Source organism: Thamnophis sirtalis, unplaced genomic scaffold (assembly GCF_051295495.1).
Source record: "Thamnophis sirtalis isolate CommonGarterSnake01/CBP01778 unplaced genomic scaffold, rThaSir2_p1.2 scaffold_8, whole genome shotgun sequence".
NCBI classification, from domain to species: domain Eukaryota; kingdom Metazoa; phylum Chordata; class Lepidosauria; order Squamata; family Natricidae; genus Thamnophis; species Thamnophis sirtalis.
Genome location: NW_028261388.1, coordinates 39,495,619 through 39,519,948, shown reverse-complemented (window position 1 = coordinate 39,519,948; position 24,330 = coordinate 39,495,619). Strand labels below are relative to the sequence as shown.

General features: G+C 36.6%; 1 protein-coding gene across 4 annotated transcripts in view; it reads right to left on the bottom strand.

Moving 5' to 3' along the window:
- Positions 1-24,330, bottom strand: part of IGSF3 (immunoglobulin superfamily member 3) — a 103,019-nt gene that overhangs the window by 60,695 nt on the left and 17,994 nt on the right. For all 4 annotated transcript variants that reach the window (XM_087721490.1, XM_087721493.1, XM_087721491.1 and 1 more), the window contains exon 3: positions 17,637-18,014. In XM_087721490.1, the coding sequence (XP_087577616.1) occupies positions 17,637-18,014 (378 nt within the window). The remainder of the gene's footprint in view (positions 1-17,636; positions 18,015-24,330) is intronic.

The window sequence follows — 24,330 nt, the reverse complement described above, 5'->3', positions numbered from 1 at the left end:
GCCCTGGCGATTTATGTGGGCTTTGGTGGCCATATTGTCCATCATCAAGCGAATGTGCTGATGTAGAATGTCCTGTTTAAAATGACGCAGAGCGAGTCTTGCTGCCCGCAGCTCCAGGAAGTTGATGTTGCAAGCTGCTTCGACTGGAGACCACTTGCCCTGAGTTGTACGTGCAAGGCTGGTGTCATGATGATTACACTCTCCGGCTCCTTGAAGTGATGACCTTTCTGAAGTGCGGCAGACTGCCACCCTCTGAGGGACCTTCTCACGGCCGGGAGAAGATGGACCTTCATAGGAGAGTTGCTTCTGTTGGATCTCTGGTAGGGCAGGAGCAACCACTGCAACTCCCGGGGATGGAGACGCGCCCATGGGACAACTGAGATGCACGAAAACATCTTCCCCAGCAATTACGAGAGGAGCAGAACAGGTACCTGCCTCGACCCCTGAACTTTGCATGCTAGAGAGACTAAACTGTCTATCCTGTCCTGGGAGAGGGACACCCTGCAGTTGGAAGTGTTTATCACCTCCCCCAGGTGGAGAAGGTTGGTAGTCAGAGTGAGGTGGCTTTTTTACAGTTTCAAGGAGAACCCGTGGTTCCAGAGGGACCTCACGGTGATATGGAGATCCTTAAAGGTTTGGTGCCTGAGGTGTGCTGCGACTACTGACAGAATTTTTGTGAAGGTCCTGGTTGTCGATGACAGGCCGAATTGATAGTGCTGACCAGCATAAAAGAACCGTAGGAACCTTTGGTGTTGTGGCTGAATTGGGATGTGTAAGTATGTCTCCTTTAAGTCGATGGACGTTAGGAAGTCCCCTTGGCGAACCCCTGCAAGGATGGTCTACAGGGATTGCATCTTGACCTCCTGTAAGTGATGTGACAGTTGATGTTCTTGAAGTCCAAGATGGCCCTCCATCCCCCTGAGCTCTTGGGGACCAGATAGAAAATGGAGCGAAATCCCTTCCCCTCCTGGTCAGATGGTACCTGGTCTATGGCATTGATCTCCAGGAGGTGATGGATCTCCTGCTCCATGAGCTACCTTTTGGAGGGGGTGGGACATCGTATGAAGTTCCTTGGGGGGGGGGATGAAAGGAATTCCAGTGACAGTCCCTCCCTGACGGTCTGCAGGATCCAGCCGTCCTGCGTGGTCTGCTCCCATTGGGATACGAACAGCTGAAGCCGTCCCTTGATGGAAGTGACCGTTGGTGGTCAATTGGATTTGCGGAAGGGCCTGTGAGAAGCCTTTCCCCCCACCATGGTTGGATTTGCGGAAGTTGAACTGCTACCTACCCCTGCCCCAAAAGGACTGTCTGTCCTGGGATCGATTGGTAGATTGGTTGTATGATCTGGGGGTAGCGGAGGAGAGGGAGGAATCATTGGAACAAAAGGACTGCCTCCTGAAATAGGGGGTGGACATGATCCTGCTTCTTGGTCAGGGTGAGAAGGACCTTCCGTTTATCCTTAGATTCCATCAGGAACGGGTCTAAGACCTCCCCAAACAATTTAGCTCCCTTGAAGAGGAGAGAAGCAAGCTTCCACTTGGCCTTCTGGTCAGCCTGCCAGTGGCAAAGCCCCATGAGGCACCTAGAAGTGACGTTGGAGGCCAATGCCCTGGAGGCAAACTTTGCTGCATTAAGTGATGCGTCGGCAGAGTATTAGGCTACTGCGATGATTTTTGTCAGATCCTGGAGGAGGCGAGTGTCCCACGCCGGGAGCTTGGACTGCAGTTCATGAAGCCAAATAATGGAAGCCCTGTTAAAGAACGAGGTGGAGAAAGACGTTAATGGCCCAGGCTACCGCTTGGTAGTCTTGTGGCAGGCCTTCTCTGCCTTCTTTTCCTCTGCCTTAAGACCTTCCATCAGGTCTGACGGCAGGACAGAATTCGAGGTGAGGGCTGCTATAGGAGGATTTACCAAGGGCAGTGTTAGAACATCCTCCAGGGCATGTTCCACTGAATACAACTTCTTGTCCCCACCACTGGGCGCGAAAAGAGAGCCCGGTTGAGTCCATTGCTGCTGAATCACATCCACATTGAAAAGCCCTTCAAAATGGCCACCACATGGTGTGAGGGTGAAGAGGAGAAATGGCGACCGTGAAGTGGCAATGTGGTCGCCAGGCTCTCTGCAGCTCAGCGCAATCAAAAAATTTTAAAACATTTGTCGCCCTGCTCCCAGCAGCTGCCGAAAGGTCTGCCACCCTTCAAGTGAAGAAAAAAACTTTAAAAGGACATCTGCTGCCATCCACAGTCAGCGCGGCCAGCGGAGCACCCCCCACATCCGTTCCTACCTCAGCTCGAAGTTCGTAGGCAGTAATGGAGAAAAAAAGGCTTTAAAAGGAAAACAAAAAGAAAAAAACTGAGAAATAAATTCAAATGGCAAGGAAAAAGAAGATTAATAAGAAAACTATTAGGAGAGTCCAAGCCTGGTTTAAATTAGAAGCTGGAGCTCACTGAATTAGTCCCTAATTGGGCCAGACTGAGGAAGAAATCTGGCATTAACAAGCACCAGGAGGCATAGCCAGGGAAAAAGATTCCTCAGTCCTAGGGCAACCAGACTAAGTTAACCCATTGCTTGGACTCTCCAAGCAGTGCACAGGAAATTGCACAGCTCTAACCTAAAGCAATGCTTTTGAGCTTCACAGAGAACCTATGGCAGGGGTTGGCAACCGACTGGAAGTCCAGTTCCCCCACCATAGAGTCTTCTCCTAGTGCAGCATCCCTTTTTTCTCTACCTGTCCTAACTGAAAGTCCTATTAATTGTTGGGCCAGCCGGTGACAGGGAGCCACAGCATTGGGATGAAAGAGCAACATGTGGCTCCAGAGCCATGGGTTGCTGACCCCTGACCTATGGGATGGTAAGAAACATCCTGAAAAGTTAGTTCAATTTCTAGTGACAAATATCTGACAGTGATACTAGGGCATAGTAACCATTTTGTAAATGTCAGTGCCATAAAGGCTAAATGCCAATGCCATAAAGGTTACTTATGCCCATTTTAGAATTTGCCTGTTTACTAAAAAATATTATTATAAAACAGATTTTTTTTCTTGCACTGGTTGTTAGTTATCAAGTTTATTTTTAAGAAAGGAAAGCTGACACAACAAAAATAAACAATTTTCTGTATTCATTTTTAAATTTTAAATATACGCTGATAAATATCCTGAATTTATTTTGACTTTCCCTATTTCTACAAGTAATTTTGATTCCCACAGTGTTAATACTTGACACATTTATTATGACAGCAATTGCAAAGAATATTAAAAAGGGGAACTGATGTTAGTTTTGAAAAAAGAGCAAAGAAAATTGCATTTCATTAGTTCTAAATTTTGTGAAAAATATTAAAGCTAGTCGTGCAGTGAAGCAAAGGAAAAAAACTATATCCCTGGAGATAGAGAGTTTTCAAGTTCTGTGCTAGATACTACTATCAAGCAAAAGCAACTGATAATGAAACTACTCTTTGCATAATGTTTATTTGTGATACATCTGCCCTTGAGTTGAAGTAAACTATCAAATTATAATTTGTCATGCTTCCAGTATTTCAAAGACAGAATTTCAGTTTTGACCACAACTTCTATATTAGTAATATAAGTCCTACAAAGACTAGTATTTTGGAAGATCATGTACAACAGAAATATTTCACATCTTTACTCAACAGTTCAGTTGTGGATTCTGTATCACCATCTCTCGGTCAAGACTTTTTATACAAGGATAAAACCGGAAATAAATTATTATGTAGGAAAAAAAGCTAGTTTGGTGTAGTGGTTAAGTAACAGGTTAGAAACCCATAGTGGTGAGTTCCAATCCCTGCTCAAGCAAAAAGACAGGTACAAAGAAAGCAGGCAATAGCAAACACTTCTTGCCAAGAAAAGCATAGGGACTTGTGCAGGTAATAGTCAGAGTCGAAAATACATTCCTCACCCCAAAAGGTAAGCTGAGGTCCTGGAAAATTTCAAGTTAGATTTTAGGTGATACAATCAATGTCATTTAGCAGTGTCTTTTGTCAGTTGAAGGTTCTCTTGTGAATTGCATCACAAATCTGCCTATATCTATTATTTTTTTGCTGCTTAAGAAACCCAATGACACTTTAAATCTGTTTGGTTCTCAATCTGAAGCAGGCCCTGATGAGGCATGTTGTTTGACTACAACTTCATACAAGACATATATTAGCAACAAAAATATCAGTTTCAAAATTACTGAGTTTTTAGAAACACAGAAGAAAAAAATGGATGAATATTAAGCTTAAAAATAAGAACTTATATTTCAAATAGGAAAAGTGAACAAAGGTCCATTTAAGAATTTTTTCTCTTTAGGTTTAAATTAGTTTTGAAGAAAACTGGGGAAGGCTTGTCTTGAGCACATGCAAAATAAAATCAGATCCTCCAGTTATATATTTAAAATTAATGAACAGGTTTCCCTTGAACATATAGGCATTAGTTTTGAAACCTAGAACTGTATCTTATTGTTTCACACAAAATTCATAATTTCTTCGAAAGTATATTTGTTTTTATTTCCAGTACTTCAGTCAATGAAATCTACTGCAAATCATCCCGATTTTAGTAGATCCTAATGTGTCTCCTGCAGAACTTGGTTTGACATGATAGCAATAGCACTCAGACTTATATACTCCTTACAATACTTTACAGTCCTGTCCAGTGGCTTACGAGAGCCAGCATATTGTCCCCAACAATCTGGGTCCTCATTTTACTGACCTCGGAATGATGGAAGGCTGAATCAAGTAAGCAGTGAATTAGCTTGCAGTACTGCATTCTAACCATGCGCCCCTATGGCTCTTACGATGGGCAGCTAAGTATGCTTCTATCTATAGCTATACAATTAAATAGATGGATGCTTTGTTTTCCTATTTTATTCCTTCATACTATTTTAAATAAATTTAAATAATGCTAAATAATTTCTTGCAGTATGGTATAAGTTATGATTATCTGCTGGGAAATATTTTAAACATTTTCTCTATTAAACCGAATAAGGAACTAGAGAAATTAGCTCTTCTTTAAGTTCAATTTCAAAGTTATTGTTTGATCCTATTCGAATCTTTCTTTATTCAGGGATCAGTTTATTAGCTGTACTTAATATGGAAACATTGGGTCATGGGTTTAATTCTGACCTTTAAATATATTCAATAAAGCTACTTTGCACATAAACTAGGCTGATTTAATTCCAATACAATTCTTTTTAAACCTTTGTAAAACAGACTTTTATTAAACTAAGGAGGATTATGTATATGTTTTCAAGCTTGTTTCTCAACTACCTGGCATCAGCCTATTGCACTGCTCTACATTACTGAATAATACAGCCTTCATTCTTCTTTGTTCACAATCTTCTTTCTTTCTGTTATTTTTTTACCTGCATCAACTGTCCTATATATTCAGTGAAGACTCAGACCAGAAATAATTTTACCAACATTAGCATTCCATTGTGAACTATTTTCCTGCCAGGTGAATTACTCTGGGTCAGGAACAATTATTTGTTGTTGTTATCCTGCTATAGTCATTTGAATTCACAGAGTCAACTGAAAGAACAATATCAAACAATGACATTTTTCTGATTAATTTAAAAACAAAGTGATGAACATAGAATGCCAAAATTTCAAAGAAGAGTTTAGAAATATTAATTATCACCCAAAGGAAATTACATGCTATTCAAATTGTCCTAAACACTTTCTTCTCACTCTCAAGAAACCAGCTAAAAAAACACTGCTTCATGCAGTGGCAAATTAATGCTTCTGCAAACAATGGTTACAACATGTGCTATCTCCTTATTATTTTACATTTCTTTTCATGTCCCAAATCTTCCAGGGAGCTAAGGAATTGAGTATTTAAAGCTTGTATCTCACAGTAATCAGTCACTGCTGGTAAAGAATACTTGCACTATAATTATGCTTCTTTCAGAGATCTGTCCTAGCTAAACAGTTTAGCTTTGCTTCCTCCTCCTCACTTGTCTGCCTAAATTTAGCAAAAATAAATAAATAAATCCCTGACACAGATCTGAACAGAGGAGATATCAAAGTCTGAGCTAGGTGGCAGAGAATCCTTTGCCTGCACACGATTTCTTTGTTCAAATTTACTTTATATTATAACACCTCATATGTTATATTATGAAAATGTTTTATTCTGAAAAGGCAATGTACATCCTGTCAAAACTAATGTCTAAACTGAAAGAACCTCAGTTTTAATTACCAAAAATATGTTTCCTAAGAACAGGTTTCATGTTTATTTTACCCTTGACATAGAAACAAGTACAGAAGATGAAAGAGATGAACTACTGAAAAGGTTGTGTTAAATTTCCAGTTTCTATCATTCCCAGACAGCATAGCCAAAGGCTTAAGCATCTATAGATACTGTACTGTAGAACACAATTTTAGCCTGTTTCAGGATACGTCAGTTTCAGATATCCTAACTATTTTTACAAGTAGTTAAAATGGAAGGAATGCCAGATATCTCTTCTCTGAATAGAGATTTATCAATACCAATTTCCTAAGTTACATACAAAAGTGAATGACAGAATGACAGAAGTGTTCATCTTTACCCACAAATTCAATCATTGTTGAAACAATGTGGGTGGCAGACCTCCTAGGCAAGATCACAAAGGTATATAATAATATTATGTAAGATCTTATATAGTTCTCTTCACTAAAAACATCAATTAGAGCTTGGGAATGCGGAGAAAAAGAACTCTAAGTCAGGCCAATTTTTCTATCACATTTCGAATTAATTCTGTATTTTATTTATGTTCAAGGGATTACATATACATCCTTGGGTTTCGGATTTCAAAGAAAGTCTAGGAATGCAGAGTAAATATTGTCCCCTTTTCATACATATGGAGTTCATGGGGAATAATTGGGAACATGAGAATAGGAACAAATAGAGCAGGTATTACTCCTGCTATCTTACAATTTCAAAGCCACATGGAAAGAAATAAGATGACAAACTAAATCTGTTTGTTATTGAAAGTTCATATTCTATTAATATTCTGTTTCTGATCAAATTACAGATTTTAAACAGAGATTACTTAGTGTATTAAGCAAAACTGCCTGATCGGAGAAGTGCAAGAACAAAGCACATACAAAAACAAGATGACAACTAAGTTAATTTTAAATTGTAATTCACTATGAACAAAATCCAATTAATTCATGTAACCAGTTTTATAAACCATGGAAAAAATTGTCTAATTGGAGCTATATCAAAATCCAATTACTATTTTTATAAACATTTATTTTATTTTATTCAAAGCATTAAAATACAAATTCCAAAAAAGAAGAAAAATACAAAAACAAAACATGACTAAACAAGACTACAGAAACAAGTACTTAAAATTAAAATGAAAAAAACAATAAATTGTCCTCCTGGTAAATATACTTCAAAAACAATAAATCCTCCCCCTTGAGAAGCAGGTACACAATTTATAAATTTCTAGAATACTGATTACCAAATCCACTTAGCCTTACATTTATCTACTATATAGAAACAAAGTTAACAGGGTGGGCATGGCCAGCGAGTTTGACATCCCTGATTTATTGTATTCTGTTTGTAGAAAAGTCCACAATGGCTTTTGGCCTACCGTAAATCACCACAATCATTGCCTCTGGTCTGTCCAGGATCAAACATCCTCAATTAACTTTTAGTAATGAGGCTTTTCCTTAAAATATTAATTGGTATCTTTCCTAACAATTCGATTTTATTCCCCAAAGAGAAAGAAAGAAAGAAAGAAAGAAAGAAAGAAAGAAAGAAAGAAAGAAAGAAAGAAAGAAAGATCGATCTAAACTCAAGGTCATGCTTTAACTTAAATACTTAGAAGGTTTACAGCCTAAAAATTTAAGAAGCACTAGATTCCAATGAACTAAAAGACAGTACCTGTCGGCCTTCTGACTTTTTTCTATCAATTGGTATTTATCTAATATAATTTATCTTTATACGCAATCTCTAATAAAGAAGTAAATATTCTAATATGTTTCACACTTTTTGATGAAATTATTAACAATTATGCTGAAGGAATATCTTTTAGAATCATGGTGCAATTTATTTTGCCATTGAGTATAAAATGAACAATTTTATAAACAAAGTTGTTCCGTAGTTTCTATGAGGACCTATAATTTACCACACCTGGTACGCACACCATTCATTCTGTGAGCATACACATTTTGCTACTAAAACGAAAGATAACATGGCATTTCCATGCTATGTATAGCAAGAGAGTTCAATTTTATTTCAACAGCAGTAACAGTAAAACTAGATAAATAGCTTAGGACAGGGGTGTCAAACTGGCGGTCCGTGGGCCAGATGTGTCATGCACAAGCCACGCACCCCAGCTCCACAAAGGCAAAAACGTCACGATACGTCACATTACGCAATCATGTTTGACACCTGCAGCTTAGGAGGTACATGGAAAATTACAAAATATAACTTGGTCAAGCATCTATTATTGCCACTATCATCTGTCCACAGAGCAGCTTCCTAACTTTGCTGAATGGGAGGGGGCACTGCCATCTTTATTACATAGTCCCATGGTCTCTTCCAATATAAAGCAGGAGCAGTGAGAACTCTGTTGTTTCCTACAACCATGGAGAAGTTCATCATGATTGCCCAAATAAACTGTGGTATTAGCTCTTCCAAAACTGACTTATTCCCCAAACATAGCAGATAAAGTAGGATAGTGAGCTAGTTCCATGGAGACATGAATCTTGGAGTGAGAAATACTGGAATATACATAAAAGTAGAAAAGAATAGGAAAACTTCATCAGAGCAACAGCAGGAGAATGGCAAGGATGACAAATGAGATGTTTTCACTGGTGATTGAATAATAGTCTCTTTCCTTCCTAAAGTTTATCCAAAATGCATCTGGTTGAAACAAGAAGAATTACAGGCTGCTTCAGAATTATTTTGCAATTACTAAGGCAAGGGATGGGTGCCCTATGTTACCAGCTGCACTTATGGTTTTCATCTTTCCCACTTAACATTATTTTCTGAGGCACTGAATCAAAGAAGCCTTCATGATCCTATTTTTTCTTTTGTTCAGACAAGGCATTATTACTGCAGAACTTGCCCGAACAACAGGATTTTCCAAAAAGAGATACCAGAGAGATACCAAACCACTGCAATCACTCATTAAGAGGAAAGAAGAAAAGATTAAATACTTTTTGGGAGAATTTAGCAGTAGGCTGGGTATATTTATACCATGACCACTGAGTTCTTTCTACATAGATAAGTAACATCAATAATTTTCCTCTCTCCTGCCTTTAATATTACAAAAGGGAGCTGGTAAGGCAAAGGCTTACAAATTTTGCAAACACTACTTTACCAGATAGCACCTGAGGCCTTATTTATCTGTTACCTAGAAACACAGTTATAGATCTTGCTATTCCTTTATTTGCTAATAAGAAAAACCAAGGGAAAATGTTGTTAGATATCTTTCCATGACACAAGGATTCGAAGAAGCCCATTCTTACCAGTATGAACCAAAACTCTATTTCTTTTCATGCAATGTTATTTAAACTCTGTACAACGTAAACACATTTATAGAATATAAGTCCACCTTCCCACCCCCAAGAAAGACAAAGACAGCATACATTGTGTGTCTGTGGATTCTCTTTCATCCAGGTCATAGCTGTCCCAAAGAGCTGAAGAAGCGAATGGATGAGAAGTGAAATGTCTTCTCTTCAAAGAAAAACAAGAAAGTCCAGTTGCCTCTTGAAAAAGCACCTTTGCGACATACATTACATAACTTTAAAGGACCAATTTCCACTACAATAAGTGGTGTGGAACTTGTAATTATGCAAAATGCCCATTTATGTCACTTGAATTATACTGTAAGTATTTTGAAGTTTTATATTTCAAAAGTTGTACTTTTGTCTTATTTATTCAAGTGTTTATGTTTCTCCAATCAAATTTACTCTAGGTAACTTACATTCCTTATTTACATAAGTAATATTAAAAAGCACCCAAATATTATTTACTTTGTTCATAATTCATATTTCTTCAGGTCATCCATCTGGCTATCAGAACTGAGTATGTGATCCATTTTCCATTAAGCTCTTAGAATAGAGAGATACAGGTGTTACATTATTATCATGCTCATAATTTCCATCCCCCTGCTTGAGGGGGGGAGAGGAATTTTTCAGAGGGGTAGCCTGCTACTGGACTTATTCAGAGTAACTTTTACTAAGTAAAGCTGAGGGCTAGGCGTATTAATTATTAGCAAACAATTAGCAAACTACCATTAGCAAACTTTTGCAGCCATGAATTAGCTTCAACCAGCTCCTTCTATCTGTGCTTTTGCTGAAATTAGCAGTCAGCCAGCATCTGCTTTAGCATCTCTAGTAAAGAGTGAAGGGACCGACCACAAATGTTTCATTTGTAATAAGTGTCTGTCTACCTAGCAGGATGTGGCTTTGTAACTGTTCTGAAAAATTTTGCAAGTGGGCCCATTACTGGAACAGAGAAAGGTTGCATGGCATTTAGCGTATGTTGTAGTCAAGAATCTGTGGGCAAAGTTCTAGGGGTAAAAAATTCATCATTAGCATGTTAAAAACATACCCAGAAGTGGAGAGATTAGCTAATGACATTTACCCCCATGCCTATGTGTTAGGGATGTTAGCTCAAACTAATAAATCAGGACAAGTAATGAAATATCATGAAATTATGATGTTTATACATATGTGGTCTTACGGTATTAAAAATGTTTGCTTAATATCAGCAGACACACTTGATTTGTACTTGGATTCCAGGTGTACAACTTTACTTGTTTATTTCTGCACCAAAATAAAGTATCGGATCCTAGTTTCCTCTGTTGGCATGATTATTGGATCAAATTGCACCAAGTAAAGTGAATCAGTGTTGAGCTGGGCCAATAAGGCTTCTGCTTTTTAATGAAATGTGTTATTCAGAAAAGGTGCTACCAGATTCCCCTTATGTATTAGTAAGACTAACTAAGAGAGTTAGTGTTTCTCACAAAATTTTAATAGCTAATAAGTAAGTGTAAATAATAAATATATTTAATTGGATTAATTAGAAGTATGAATGACAATCAAAATATAAGCCTTGTCTATGACTATTTATTCTATGTTACAGGTTGCAATTTTAAGTTTATTCTTGTCCTTTTTTTGCTTTCAATTTCTCTGAAATCCTTGTTCATAAAAAAGATCAAATTAGCATCAGCATATTCATTTTTTTCACTTTTATATTCTTATTTGTTATTGAATAGGTAGGGTACAATTTGGGAACTTGGTATAGTTTGAGCCTAAGCGAAGATAATCAATTTTTTCCTAAGCATATGTACTGCCTAGCCTCACATTAATGACACAGTAGTTTTCCAGAATTAGAGAAATTTTCATAGTTACAAGTATTATTTAAAATTTCTGGGACCGGTGAGAATTACAAATTTTCTAGCATTGATGATGTTACCTAATTTGGGTAATGAAAAGTTTGCGACAAAATAACCAAGCTCAGGAAGCAGTAAGGACACTTCATATTAAGGTGGCAAGAAAGTAGGGACAGTCAAGCACAACACAGGTTATGTAGACATTAAACCCAGGGTCAATCAAAATGGACTCAAATGTCTATACACCAATGCAGACTATGAGGAATAAACAGGGTAAATTAGAAATTCAAGTAAATGAGGGCAGATATGATATTGTTGCCATTACGGAAAACTTGGTGGGATGAAACTCACAAATGGAACATACAGCTAGAGGGATTTAAATTCTGTAAAAGAAATAGACCAAATAAAAGAGGAGATGGAGTTGCACTATATATAAGAAATAACTACATCTCTAAAGAAATAGAGCACAACAATGATGAAAATTATATTGAATACATTTGGGTCAATATTAAAGGGTGGGGGATGACATTGCCATAGGTCTATACTATAGGCTACCCAACCAAACAGAGGAAATAGATGTACTTTTTGCTAGTCAGCTAACAAAGGTATGTAGGAAGCACACATTTTGGTTTTGCCAGCTGGGAGGCTGGCAAAGAAGCCTCATTTTCCCTGCCTCCCACAGTTCTCGGAGGAAGGAGGCAGGGAAACGAGCCCCGGACCTCATCTCTGCCTCCTTCCTCGAGAGCTGGCTTCGAGGAAAGCCAGCCTCTACTGTCACTACGCCCTTCATTCACCTTCCACCCGGAGGCTCTGCTGGCGGTCGCCTCCCAAGAGAAGCTCGGGTGAGATGTGCAAACAGCCACGAGCCTCCCAAGGAGGACGCTCAACACCAGGGGGTGGAGGTGGTGCCCGCTGCTACTGCTCCTGGTAACGCAGGCTTCTCAGATAGCATTAAGACCGCCTCCTGCCACTTACCTCCCAACGACCAACAAGATCGCACAGATTGGGCCTCCTCTGGGTGCCGTTGACCGGACAATGCCGGCTGGCGGCTCCCCAGGGGAGGGCCTTCTCTGTAGCTGCGCTGACCCTGTGGAACGATCTACCCGTAGAGATCCGGACCTTACCACTCTCCCGGCCTTCCGTAAAGCCACCAAGACCTGGCTGTTCCAGCAGGCCTAGGGCTGTTGATCAATATCCAGCCCCACTTAGACAGGATGGATGGTGTAATTTTAATAATTGTATCTTTATTTTAATTTTAAATGCTTCTTTTATCTTGCCTGTAAGCCGCCCAGAGTCCCAAGGGAGTGGGCAGCATACAAATTTTATTAAATTGGAAATTGGAAATTAAGTTGCAGGCGCACCGATTCCAGCAACTGTGTTTTGCCTTGAAACTTGCTGGCCTAGCAACCCGAAGGGGACATTCTCCCAGCGCCGCCTCAGGCAACAGCTGAGTCCTGCAAAAGAAGTGGGTGGGTGGGGCAAGCATGGTGTGGACAAGTGGAGCGAGAGGGAACGTGGTAACCAGGCGGGCGGGGGTGAAGGCAAGGGGATGGACCATTCCAGTACGGGGCCTCTGGAGGACTGGTGTGCAAATGCACGCTGGATTTCTGGCACTGGTATGCGTGTACCGGACCGGCTGAAACCCACTTCTGATCCACATAGAATCACACTTATAATTAATCATGGAATTGAAAGACCTTTGTAGCCTAATACTCACCAATCATCTATCTCACTCATTTCTGAATCTCTGAGCAGCCTAATCATTTTCTGTACTTATTCCCTCTCATCCATTTATGTCATTAACAGAAGAATAACATTTATTTTGCATTCATTCAGAATGTTCTACAGTACTTTCATTATTACCATTATTATGTTCATTAAAATATGTATGCACTCATCTACAATTTTTTACTTTCCAAAGTATCTGTAACACTACAGACCAGACCTCGGCATTTTACAACCTTTGGGCAACTTCTGGCCCTTTGGCTATCCCTCTCCAGCCTATGTGAAGTTAATCAAATGTCATTTCATTTATAATTAACTCTACAACTTCACTTCCATGCATAGACTCACATCCTCACACGCAACATCAGACCACCTTCATTCTTACAGTTAGTCCTTGACTTATAACAGTTCCAAGTTACAATGGCACTGAAAAAAGTGACTTATGGTAGTTTTTTACACTTATGATGGTTGCAGCAAATGCAGCATTCATGTGGACACATTATCAAAATCCAGAAGCTTGGAAACTGACTGCTATGTATGACAGTTGCAGTGTCCCAGGGTCATGTGATCAATTTTTGCAACCTTTGACAAACAAAGCCAATGGGGAAGGCAGATTTACTTTACAACCATGTTACTAACTTAACAAATGTGGCAAGGAATATTTCTACATGGAAGCAAATTAACCTCCCTTAAAGTTATTCTGTGCATCATTATGGTAGCGCTGATCATTCCAATAGTTGTAGATGCTTCATTAATATCATTTTTGTTAAAGCAAGTAGTCTCAGCATATATTTGCTTTCCAGTAGTATAAACATTAGTATGAGAGCTCAAAAGTTTGTTTCTTTAAATAACATCGAACAATGACAAAATGATCCATTAATGTTCATTATGAACCACCAGTATGCTAAGTAGTACAATTCCTTTTATACACTCTTTACACACATTTCACAGCACTCAGAAACAATAAAAATTCCCTCTACTCCATATTCCCTAGGACCAGTCTGAAGCCAAATAAGTGCTGTTCAACTAATGTGATGATAAAAAATTCATAACTTGATGAAAATTTTGTTTCACTTCTTGGAAAAATAGAAACTTACCCATATTTCTCACATTTTAGTATGTTATTCAATGTCAGTTGAAAAATCAAAGCAACAAAATCCTAACTACAAACCGAGATAGCACTAGTTAATTTTGTCATGTGACTGCATTGGGTGTTCTAAGCAATATTTTCAGGATGAATTAAAAAATAAATTCAGATTTTTAAAAATCAGGCTTAGTTTTGCGACTCTATCTTGAATTAGTGACTGTTCAGTTAATGACATTATGATACAATATAGATTGATAACCTGCGAGTTTGGGCATCATGATTAATTAGCATCGAAGTTTATTTATATAAATGTGCATACCCCTAAAGTAGAAATAGTAATTAATTCTCTACATGCTAGTTAGCTTTCAAATTTTCTTTCCCCAGGCTGATAAAGCCAGAAACTGATGTGATTAAAAAAACCAAAATAAAAGATGGCATTATCCTCTCATTGTCTCTGAAGTGGAAGGCCCTAGTTTTACATTTGAAAGTCATCCCTTAAAGATATTTTTGTAATATATTTTTGTAATTATTTTAAAACCTTTACAACTAACTTTTGTAAACCTGTACATATTAAAATCTCATCCTTCCAAACTATTTGTCTAAATTTGTTTGCAAATGTTTTCATGTTGGGTTTTGAGTCCCTTTGAATCAGGTATTTTGTTTTTTTTCTTTTATTCCTGGTAATTATGGATAAATCCCTGCAGCTTTCTTGGCAAGATTTTTTTGAAACTGGATTCCACTGCCTGCTTCCTAGGATGAAGAGAGAATGACTGGCAATATGTCACTCAACTGACTTTATACCTAAGATAGGAGTAGAACTCATAGTCTCTCCTTTTCTAATGTGATGCCTTAATCATTACATCAAACTGCTCCCTATTATTACTAGAATTTTGTATAATAGAATTATTATTTATGAACTATTAACGAATTCAAATGTAGAAGTAGCTGATTTTATAAATATAAAACTTATGTGTGTTCTGCTATTCTGCCAGTTTCTCTATAAAAATGGATCTATTCTGATTTAATCATCTCCAAGCAATTTTAAAATATAAATCCTTTAATTTATTCAAAAACATTTCATTTAAATCCTATAATCATCATTGATCTCACAAGTTTGCTTTTTCCCCTTGTGCTATTTAAATTAATTAAAATAAATGGAATTTAAAGTCACTGTAAATTAAATTTATACTTCTGCATAAAAAGGAATTTTAACATAACAGCAGAAGCTAGCAATATTTTCATCACGTAAGGGGATGCGTGGTGGCTGCTATTATTAACTTAATTTTAATCATGCAAAAACCTCTCTGAAACTTTACCTTTCCTGTAAAAATGAAAAAGGTATCTTACATGTAGAATAAAACAAACGATGAACAGGAGACAATAATCTGTATGTAACTTCATGACAAAACATCCACCCTCAATCACAAAACACATCATCTTCAAAAAATATGTTCTGTTTTATCTGGTCAATAATTGAAATAAAAGCATATTATTTGTTATATTCAAGCAACATGTATATTCTTAATACTTTTTGTATAAGTTTATAGATGTCTATAAACTTAAAGAAAGCAAATATGAATAGCCTAGTGCATCCTTTCAATCTTTTCAAACTATAGTAACAACATTTATTTAATGGCATAAACTTTAATGCTATTACCTTTAAAACCCTACATTGCTTGAGGTCATGTTATTTGAAAGGCCGCCTCTCCAAAATTACATCTATGTGATCCACCAGGAAGGCAAGGCATGTTATAGGCCTCATCCATTAGAGTGGTACACATACCTGGTGGGACCAAGAATAAGGGCCTTCTTAGTTGTGGCCTCTTCCCTATGGAATATCATTCCCCCTGAGTTAAAATTGGATGCCGCTTTGTCACTTTTCTGTAAGGCCTGAAGACTTAATTTTGTCTGCGGGTCTGGAGACCTCACACTGATACGGAGTCAATCAAATGACTATTATCATTTATGCTTGTGACCTTTTATGTTGTGGTTTTTAATACATTAATCTGCCCTCAAGTTACCATATGTGAGTTGGGTTAATAATTAATAAATAACACTTGTTGGTCTTAAAGGGTATGACCTCTTCCTAATTATTGATTACTATAGACTGGCGTTCCTGTTACCTTAAAATAATTATATTATTTTAAAATCTATGCCAATTTCCATAAGTCAATAAATGAATATGTGAGCAACAGAAGAGATTTCTTAATAAAAATATTCCACAGTATAGCAACACAACTGTAAAATCCTCTTCTTCACTGTATCAGCTTCACTTACAGTGATACTCATAAAAACTCGATCATATGACTGAAGCATATTCAGAAGGTTATAAGTATGCTTTAAATTTCTGGCACAAACCATTTAGTACTTGGAAAGGAGTTCTAGTACTTGAAATAGATAAAAAGAACAAAGAAACAACTAAATGATTTGGAAAACTGGCAATATATATTATTCAATAATTATGTCATAATTAAAAACTTTACAGTTTTATTTTATGAAAGTACATCAATCTCCTCAATAAAATTTCTAGTATGACTGTACAAATTGTTTTGTGATCATTAAACAAAACATTATCTCAGCTACGGTATTTTTAAAAAAGTAAAGTTACAGAATAAATTTAGTTTCAGTTAAATTAATATATTTTGTAATTAGTTTTATTTAATAGAATATTTCAATCTTTGAGAGAGAGAATATTCAATATTTTTAGGGTGAGATACCAAAAAAGCAATATATGAACAGAGCCACGCATCAGGCCTCCAAAAATGCTCCAAGGTCAGGATGATGCATATGGAGCAACATCTTAAAGCGACCACATTTTTCTGATGATTGAATGGCAGCTTCAACAAATAGTCAGGTGTTCATTTGCTGTACATTTTACTTTTTAATATTTTTTGTTAATTTGTGATGATATTTTGGTAATATTTATTTTAATCATTATCATTATTTTTTAACTATATAATTACTATTTTTCTTGATGCTGTTGAATTTTTTTTGTATTTCACTAATTAGTAAAAAATTAACATCAAAATTTAAAAAAAAAAATTAAAAGATAAATGTGTTTCATAGAAAGTTACTACTACATTTTCTTTCCAATGCACCCTGAAACATCTTTTGGAAATCAAATCTGAAGCACTGTACAATGCTTTTCAATTAAACCCATTAGAAAGATGTAGGTGCTAAGAAAAACTTTGAATCACACCAACCTTGCACGCTTTTAAGGAAAATCTGTGGGCTTGATCTTCCAATCTTACTTAAAAATGGTTCTTGACTTCCATTTGTATTGGTAGTTTTGTCAATCTATAAAATCCTGTTCTCAGTAGAATTAAATTTAAGCTTATTTGCCCAAATCTATGTCAGTAACATATTTCATTTTGCAGCTTAATTTTTCCCCTCTAGGTCTAATTTATGAAAATTAATAATAAAATACACTCAAACCACCATTCTCCACAATTTATAATTATGCTCTATATTTTTATGAAAATAATACAATACACTTTACCAATTAGCTTCATCTTGGCACTGTAACTTCCAAAATATCTTTCATCAGTTGTTGGAGTATGGCATTCATACTCGCCAGCATCCCTGTCTTGGAGCTGTGTTATGTGCAGTTTAGCATAATCCCCTTCAATTCTCTCCACATAGATTTCTCCACTCCTAACACGTTGAGTATAGATTGCATAAGGGAAGGATGGATCCATGGTGCTGACAATCTGTACTTCCCTTTCTGGAGAAGATGGAAGATATATGGACCACTGAAAATTCTGTTGTGATGGTCCTTGATAACCGCTGACCTTGCACCAAATGGTGATGTGAGAATTTTCAGTTCGGTATAGAGGCCCTTCTTGAACAGTGACTTGACGCTGTGCCAATGACCACCCTAAGAAGAAAAAGAAGAAGTTAAATTTATTAACTGCAATATATTCCATTTTGGTTTATCGTTTCATGTACATCACTCCTATTTTCCAAAAGAAGAGTAACAAGTAATATATAACCATTTGTAAAGACAAATGTTATTTTGTCAAGACCAGGATTGCAAATAGTTCTATTTCCAATTAAGTCATAAAATAACATCAAAATATATTCTTATTCAGAAACAAATTTTAAACACAGATCTGAAGACAATATTTTTCCATTTCCTCTACTATGCTGACTGGTGTAATATATCTGAACCTTTAAATTTTTGTAATTGAAAGTACAGATAGATTTAACAAGAGGAAATATCTTCAATAGAAGACCAGGATGCTTCTGGGCAGTTTATAACGTTACTAATCAAGACACATTACATACTCTCCCCTGCTTTAATGGATTTTATTTGTTAAAATGTAAGAAAAAAATGGAGAAAAAAACTCTGCAAAATGTAACACTGAAAAGTTTGATCACCAATGAAAGCTGTATCTAAGAGTCTACATGTTGGCTTTTTTCCGCTAGTGAATTTTCTTATAAGTAAATTATTGACCTTTTATATTTCTAAAAATTTATAGCGAAACTATGATATTTTATTACAAAAATTAACCTAATCTTTCTCCAAATTTACATCCTTCAGTTCTGTCACAATAGATTACTAGGAAGCCAGTAGTGATGTACTTTGTCAGAGAATGTGTGTGTGTGTGTGTGTGTGTGTATGTGTGTACACATCTTACATACATAACTCTGGATGGGAAACAATCAATACAAAAATAATGTTAAAACCAATAATTAAAATTAAACAAAATGATATTTATTTCTTTATCAGATTTCTAAATACCTAATCACAGTTGTATGATTTTTACTGTTTACAAGTAATACAAAAAAGAACAATCTGTATAAATACTATGGGATTACCAGCGTTCTGGCCTAAATGCTTGAGAAAAAAGCCAGCTCTTAACAGTCTTTGGGAAGGCCAAGAGGGTTGGGAGGAGGTGTTCCGTAACATAGCCATTGCAATAGGAGACACCTTTAGTTCCATAAGATAAACCATTTAATAAAAGGGACCAGGAGCCCATCCATCATTGTAGGTCTTCTGGAATAGGCAGAAACCCTTGGCGACAGAGATGGTCTGGAAGTAACCTGGCCTAATGCCATGCATGGCTTTAAAGGCAATAATCAGCACTGGAAACCAATGCAACCCAAGTATCAGTAATGCTGCATGGACAAAATTTGGAGCATGCAAAACTGCACACAAACTGCATTCTGAACCACTTGAAGCTTTTGAAAGTTCTTCAATGGAAACTGCTGTATAACTAATTGTAGCAATTTGTTCAGGGAATGACTTATGCATGAGTAACAGTAAATAGGCCTTCCCGGTCTAGGAATGAGCACAATTAGCACTCAAAAAGTATTTATGCAAAGGCTTTCCAGGCCATTGCTGTCACTTGTCATCCAGCAGGCATCATGATGCTTGGAGAATAACCTTGCAAGTGGTTTCATGTAGACGTTAAACAGGAGTAGGGCAGTGGTTGGTTTCCCTGATCTTCACTACCGGTTCGGTAATCGTGTGCATGTTCCGTTTGTGCGCACGCATGCGCAATCCACTGCCCCTGCGACAAGCTGATTGTCAGGGCTTGCACAGGCTTCACACGCTGTGTATGCGTGCACAATTTGCCTTTTGCCATAAAAGCAGGTATAGAGCGCAGGTGGATGGGCCAAAAGAACTACCATACCGGTTCGCTCTCAGCTGCTCTGGAGCACTACCTGTTTGACTGAACCGGCAGCAACCCACCTGTAAAGTAGGGAGAGTGTTGAGCCTTGAGCCATCTAACCTAATAGTGGGCTCGAGTCAGTCTTCTCCCCTGCTATCAATACTAACTGGGACTATCAATACTAATTGGGACTTAGAAGAAGGAGGAGAATCTACAAAATTGTGTACTCCATTTCTAACACCTAAAACTGGTTCTAAAGGACATCATGGCTTTCAAGTTATTAAAAGATCTAGGAGGTCACCACCTACATATACCCATCTGAGCGCTTCAGAAGTTATCCAAAAGTATAACCAATTCTATTTCAGCCTATAACTCTACTGAAAAGGTCCAGATCTTCAGAATCGATTTACCCACCACTATTAATGCATAATATGTGTACCATTTCATCTGCCAACCAATTCTTGGTTGTTCTGATCCCTTTAAGAGAACTATGCAAGCATAGGTTTTATGCATATTTTCAACTGAATAAGTAGAAGAAGAAAATGTAATATTTATGGACATAAGATGCTAATACCAGCAGTTTATACAAGACATTTTTTCCAGAAACAATACTGCTACAGATTAACACATACTTGTTTCTATTAATCACATTTTATGTCTTTAAGAGTAAGTCTCCTGAATTACTTTTTAATAGAAACATTGGAATAAGACTGTTTTTGTAGTTTCAAAAACAGAACTACTGTTTGGGTATGCCAAAGACTTCATATGACTGTTAAGCTTTGTTATAAAAACTAGAATTAAAGCTTGAGATTTACATTAAACAGGCTTAACAATTATTTCCAAGAAGCATAAAGCTTTAAAGAATCTGGCAGATCTGATAGACTTCCCTCTTAGCAATCAGGATATGAAACAGTCTCTTGGAGTCTGATTAGTAGCACTTATTAGAAAGATTAAGGTTACACACAAGAATTCCAGCAAAAGGTCGATTGTTAAATGGAAATTTATATATATAGGCAATTTAAGGCACAAGACTGGTCTTTCTCACACTTTTTAAGGCAAAGGGAAATGAAAGGAGGTTTGTGACAGTTGGAACCCTTTGCATTTGTCAATTGTTTTGGCAACTGTTGCTGCTAGACTTATCAGTGTGAGAAATTATTCGGATAATACCTTCCTACCAGCCTAGACCCACACCATATTATGACTCACAAATTTTTAAAGGTCAGGATTATTTAGCCTTCTTTTAAAGGAGATGTGTTGCTTTGATCTGCAAAAGAACATATTGTAAATCCAGAAATGGATTTGTCATCTCTTTGGAGTACACTGGGTAGACACTCAAGGAATGCTACTTCACTCTTATAAAATATAATAACAGAATCTTGAACGCCTGTTCAAGTAAACAAAATCAAGGTCAAGTTATTTTGAGTTAATTTCCTCTCATTTACTTCAATGTCTGAAGTATATACAGCAATCTCCTTTTTAAACATATCTTTCTTTCTCATCTCTTCTACTTACAGTAATAGTTCATTCCCCCATTTCCCCCCCTAACAGCTCTTTCATAACTTTCCAAGGTCAGCTCTAAATTCCTTTACACTAACCCACAATTGTGTGTATGGTGAATTTAACATAAAAAAACAACTAGATTTCATACAGCCACTGAATGCAGTACATAGTTACCATGACCATCTGTTATGTTGAAAAGCCAGTGCCCTACACTTAATTGGAAATGGTTCTGCTCAGTTTGTTATTTTTTGTACAGCACAATAGTTTATGAAGTAAAAAACCTCCATTTCCAAGCACAAGAAATTTGTAAACTAAGCATATGAATACTATTCTAAAGTCAGTTCCTCTTTTACCCTTAGTAACAAAACTCTAGTCTGTCTTATCAGCTAAAATTATATTTAATTAAAAAAACACTTTCTCTGGGAATTGAAACTTTAATGTGATGGGAGAGCCTAGTAGTTTAATGACCCTGAAAACATTGCTGATCAGAGGCTGATGCTCTGATAGTGTCATCTTTGCCAGTTAAGTTACATGAGGTGTGTGAAACTAAAGGTAATCTACACAGCAAGGAGAACAGGTAACTGTGACAGAAGCTAATCTATTTAGGAAAAATTAAATCTAGAAAATACATCAGCTAGCCATTTCTGCGATGTTCAGAAAATTGTACAACTATGGTTAAAACATTTAGTTACAATATGCTGAAGTGCCAAATAATGAAATCTTCCATTTGATGGGAAAGAACACTAAACTTGCACAGATAAATCTGAAAGGGATGATGTCATCAAACTAAAGACAGCATAATGTTATTTTTAGAAGTCAGGAAAGAATCAAATTCTTATCAATTAACATCTATATCTGTTAATAAACAGCCTCATTACCAGTTTATATAGCCACGAGTAAGAAATTGTGATAGTTTTTACCTTAAGAATCTAGGAGGGAACCTGAATTCAGAAAAAAAAAACCATTTACTAAGAGTTCTTTGGTCTTAGCTTATCCTCTTCCAATAAATCTTGGTTGTCAACGTATGATAATCAAGAACTTGGTAGTTGCAAAAAAGTTTGATCACTGAAATTTCAACCTAGGGGATCTAATCTGCATGGATGATCCAATGATTATTTTGCTTTAATGTGAAATTAATTCTACTCTGTATTTTGCACAGTTTGTAAGGTCTCCTTTCTTGGGTATTGGCATATAAACTTATCTTGTTTTGCCATTAATTACTGTTGAAATATATTCAGTACAGGTATCTTATATGAAAAACAACCAGAGAATCTATATAAAAGAATAAGACAATTCTGAAAATGAACACAGAAAAATATCCACAATTTTATAAATAAAAGATCCAAGCAAGTTGTATACAGAGGTATCATGGCAGTGAAAGCAGACGATGAAAAGTTACAACTGAATTTGACTGTCAACCCTATCAGGTAGCCTATACTAGGAATTAACTCCATGGAAGGCTATAGGAGAGGGAGTAGCTATGAATTTAGCAAGTCAGGCTATGATATACTTTCTACCCTTATGTGATTTATGAAGTACTCTGGCTGAGCGTCCTCCACATATTTTCTGTTTGTTGTGTATTCAAAGCATGCTTTTCTCCCCTTTGTGGCTTTGGTAATGGATCTTTCCTACTGTATATTTGTCCAGGTAATGTTCCTTACCCTCTACAGAAGTGCAAGCAAGAAAGGACAACAAAGTGAGAACATCAGAATAATTAAAGCAATGGTTTTTCTTATGGAAATGTTATAAAGCTGTACAGTGTGGAAGAGTAATATAAAAAAACCAGATGCTTTAAAGTTGTAGATTTGGAGACAGCTGCTGAGTGTCATGGAAAGAAATGCAAAAAGAACCAATCAATCAGTTACGGATTAACAAAGACAGACTGGTTTGTAAGGCAACCATCAGCAAACAGAAACATACTTTGGTATGTGGTGTAAGCAAGTGATGAGACTAGGAAAACCAAATTTGACAAGGTTAAAGTAAACAGAAAAGTGGAGAGACTACAAGTAAGTTGGATAGGTAGAAGCAAGATAGCTCCGGAGAGCATCTTGTATCTTGTCCCTGGCAGGGACAGATCAAGATAATGACTATTTCCCTATATAGCCTTCCCAGAGGTAGACCATACTTGAGAGTGCAGAACTAAAATTGAATTATTTTGGTCCAATTAGTAAATTCAGATTTGTACATTTTATGTTTTGAATAGGTTCATATCTTTCCTAGTTATACAAAAAGAGGAATCTTTGTCTGCTGATGTGGCCTGCTTAAAACTTTACTACAATAATATCTGGAGTGCTCATGTTTTTATCATGAAAAAATGGCAAAAATTTCCATAGAAGAAAAAGAATTTCAAAAACTGTCATTTTTTCTATCATGAGTTGAAGTGGAAATAATTTGGTTAACCATGACAGTTTGTATTGAAAAAGCACATTCTATGACACGATGATATGCACTTTTCACTGAATGGGAAAACAAGCGCTCACAGGTAAAAATGATTCACCATAACAAAATGGTTTGTTCCAGGTTAAATTGTTCTAGTATTGAATCTTTTGAGGTAAGCCTCATCAGGAAACAAATTAACCAAAGACCAGTGGAACTCTATTGACAGAGGTTCTAATAAGCTAGAATCTAGACAGCCTGATAAGCATCTTCTTTCCATTTCACATTCTCTCCTCATTCCAGGATTAAGATGGTCCTTACCTAATAACTTCTTCCTTCTTCGTATTGATCTCTGTACTCCTCTACACTTAGCTAAATTAAACATTCATAAGCTCTGATCTACCTTCATATCTTTACACATTCCATATGTGCAACCTTAAAAGGCAAAGATTACATAACTAAAAAGGACACAGAAATTTTATTTACTAATTTTAATATATCCAAGATACCCAGATTTAAATACGAATCATCAATGAATAAAAAAATATTGACCGACTCAATGAAAAAACATTATTTTTAAATATCTTTACCAGACTGACAAAAAAATACTCTAACATGCATTAAGAAAAGATCAGCAAGAGTAAAAAATGGTATTTCAAAATTACAGTACTGGTTTTCTCAGTGAAAATCCTAGCATAT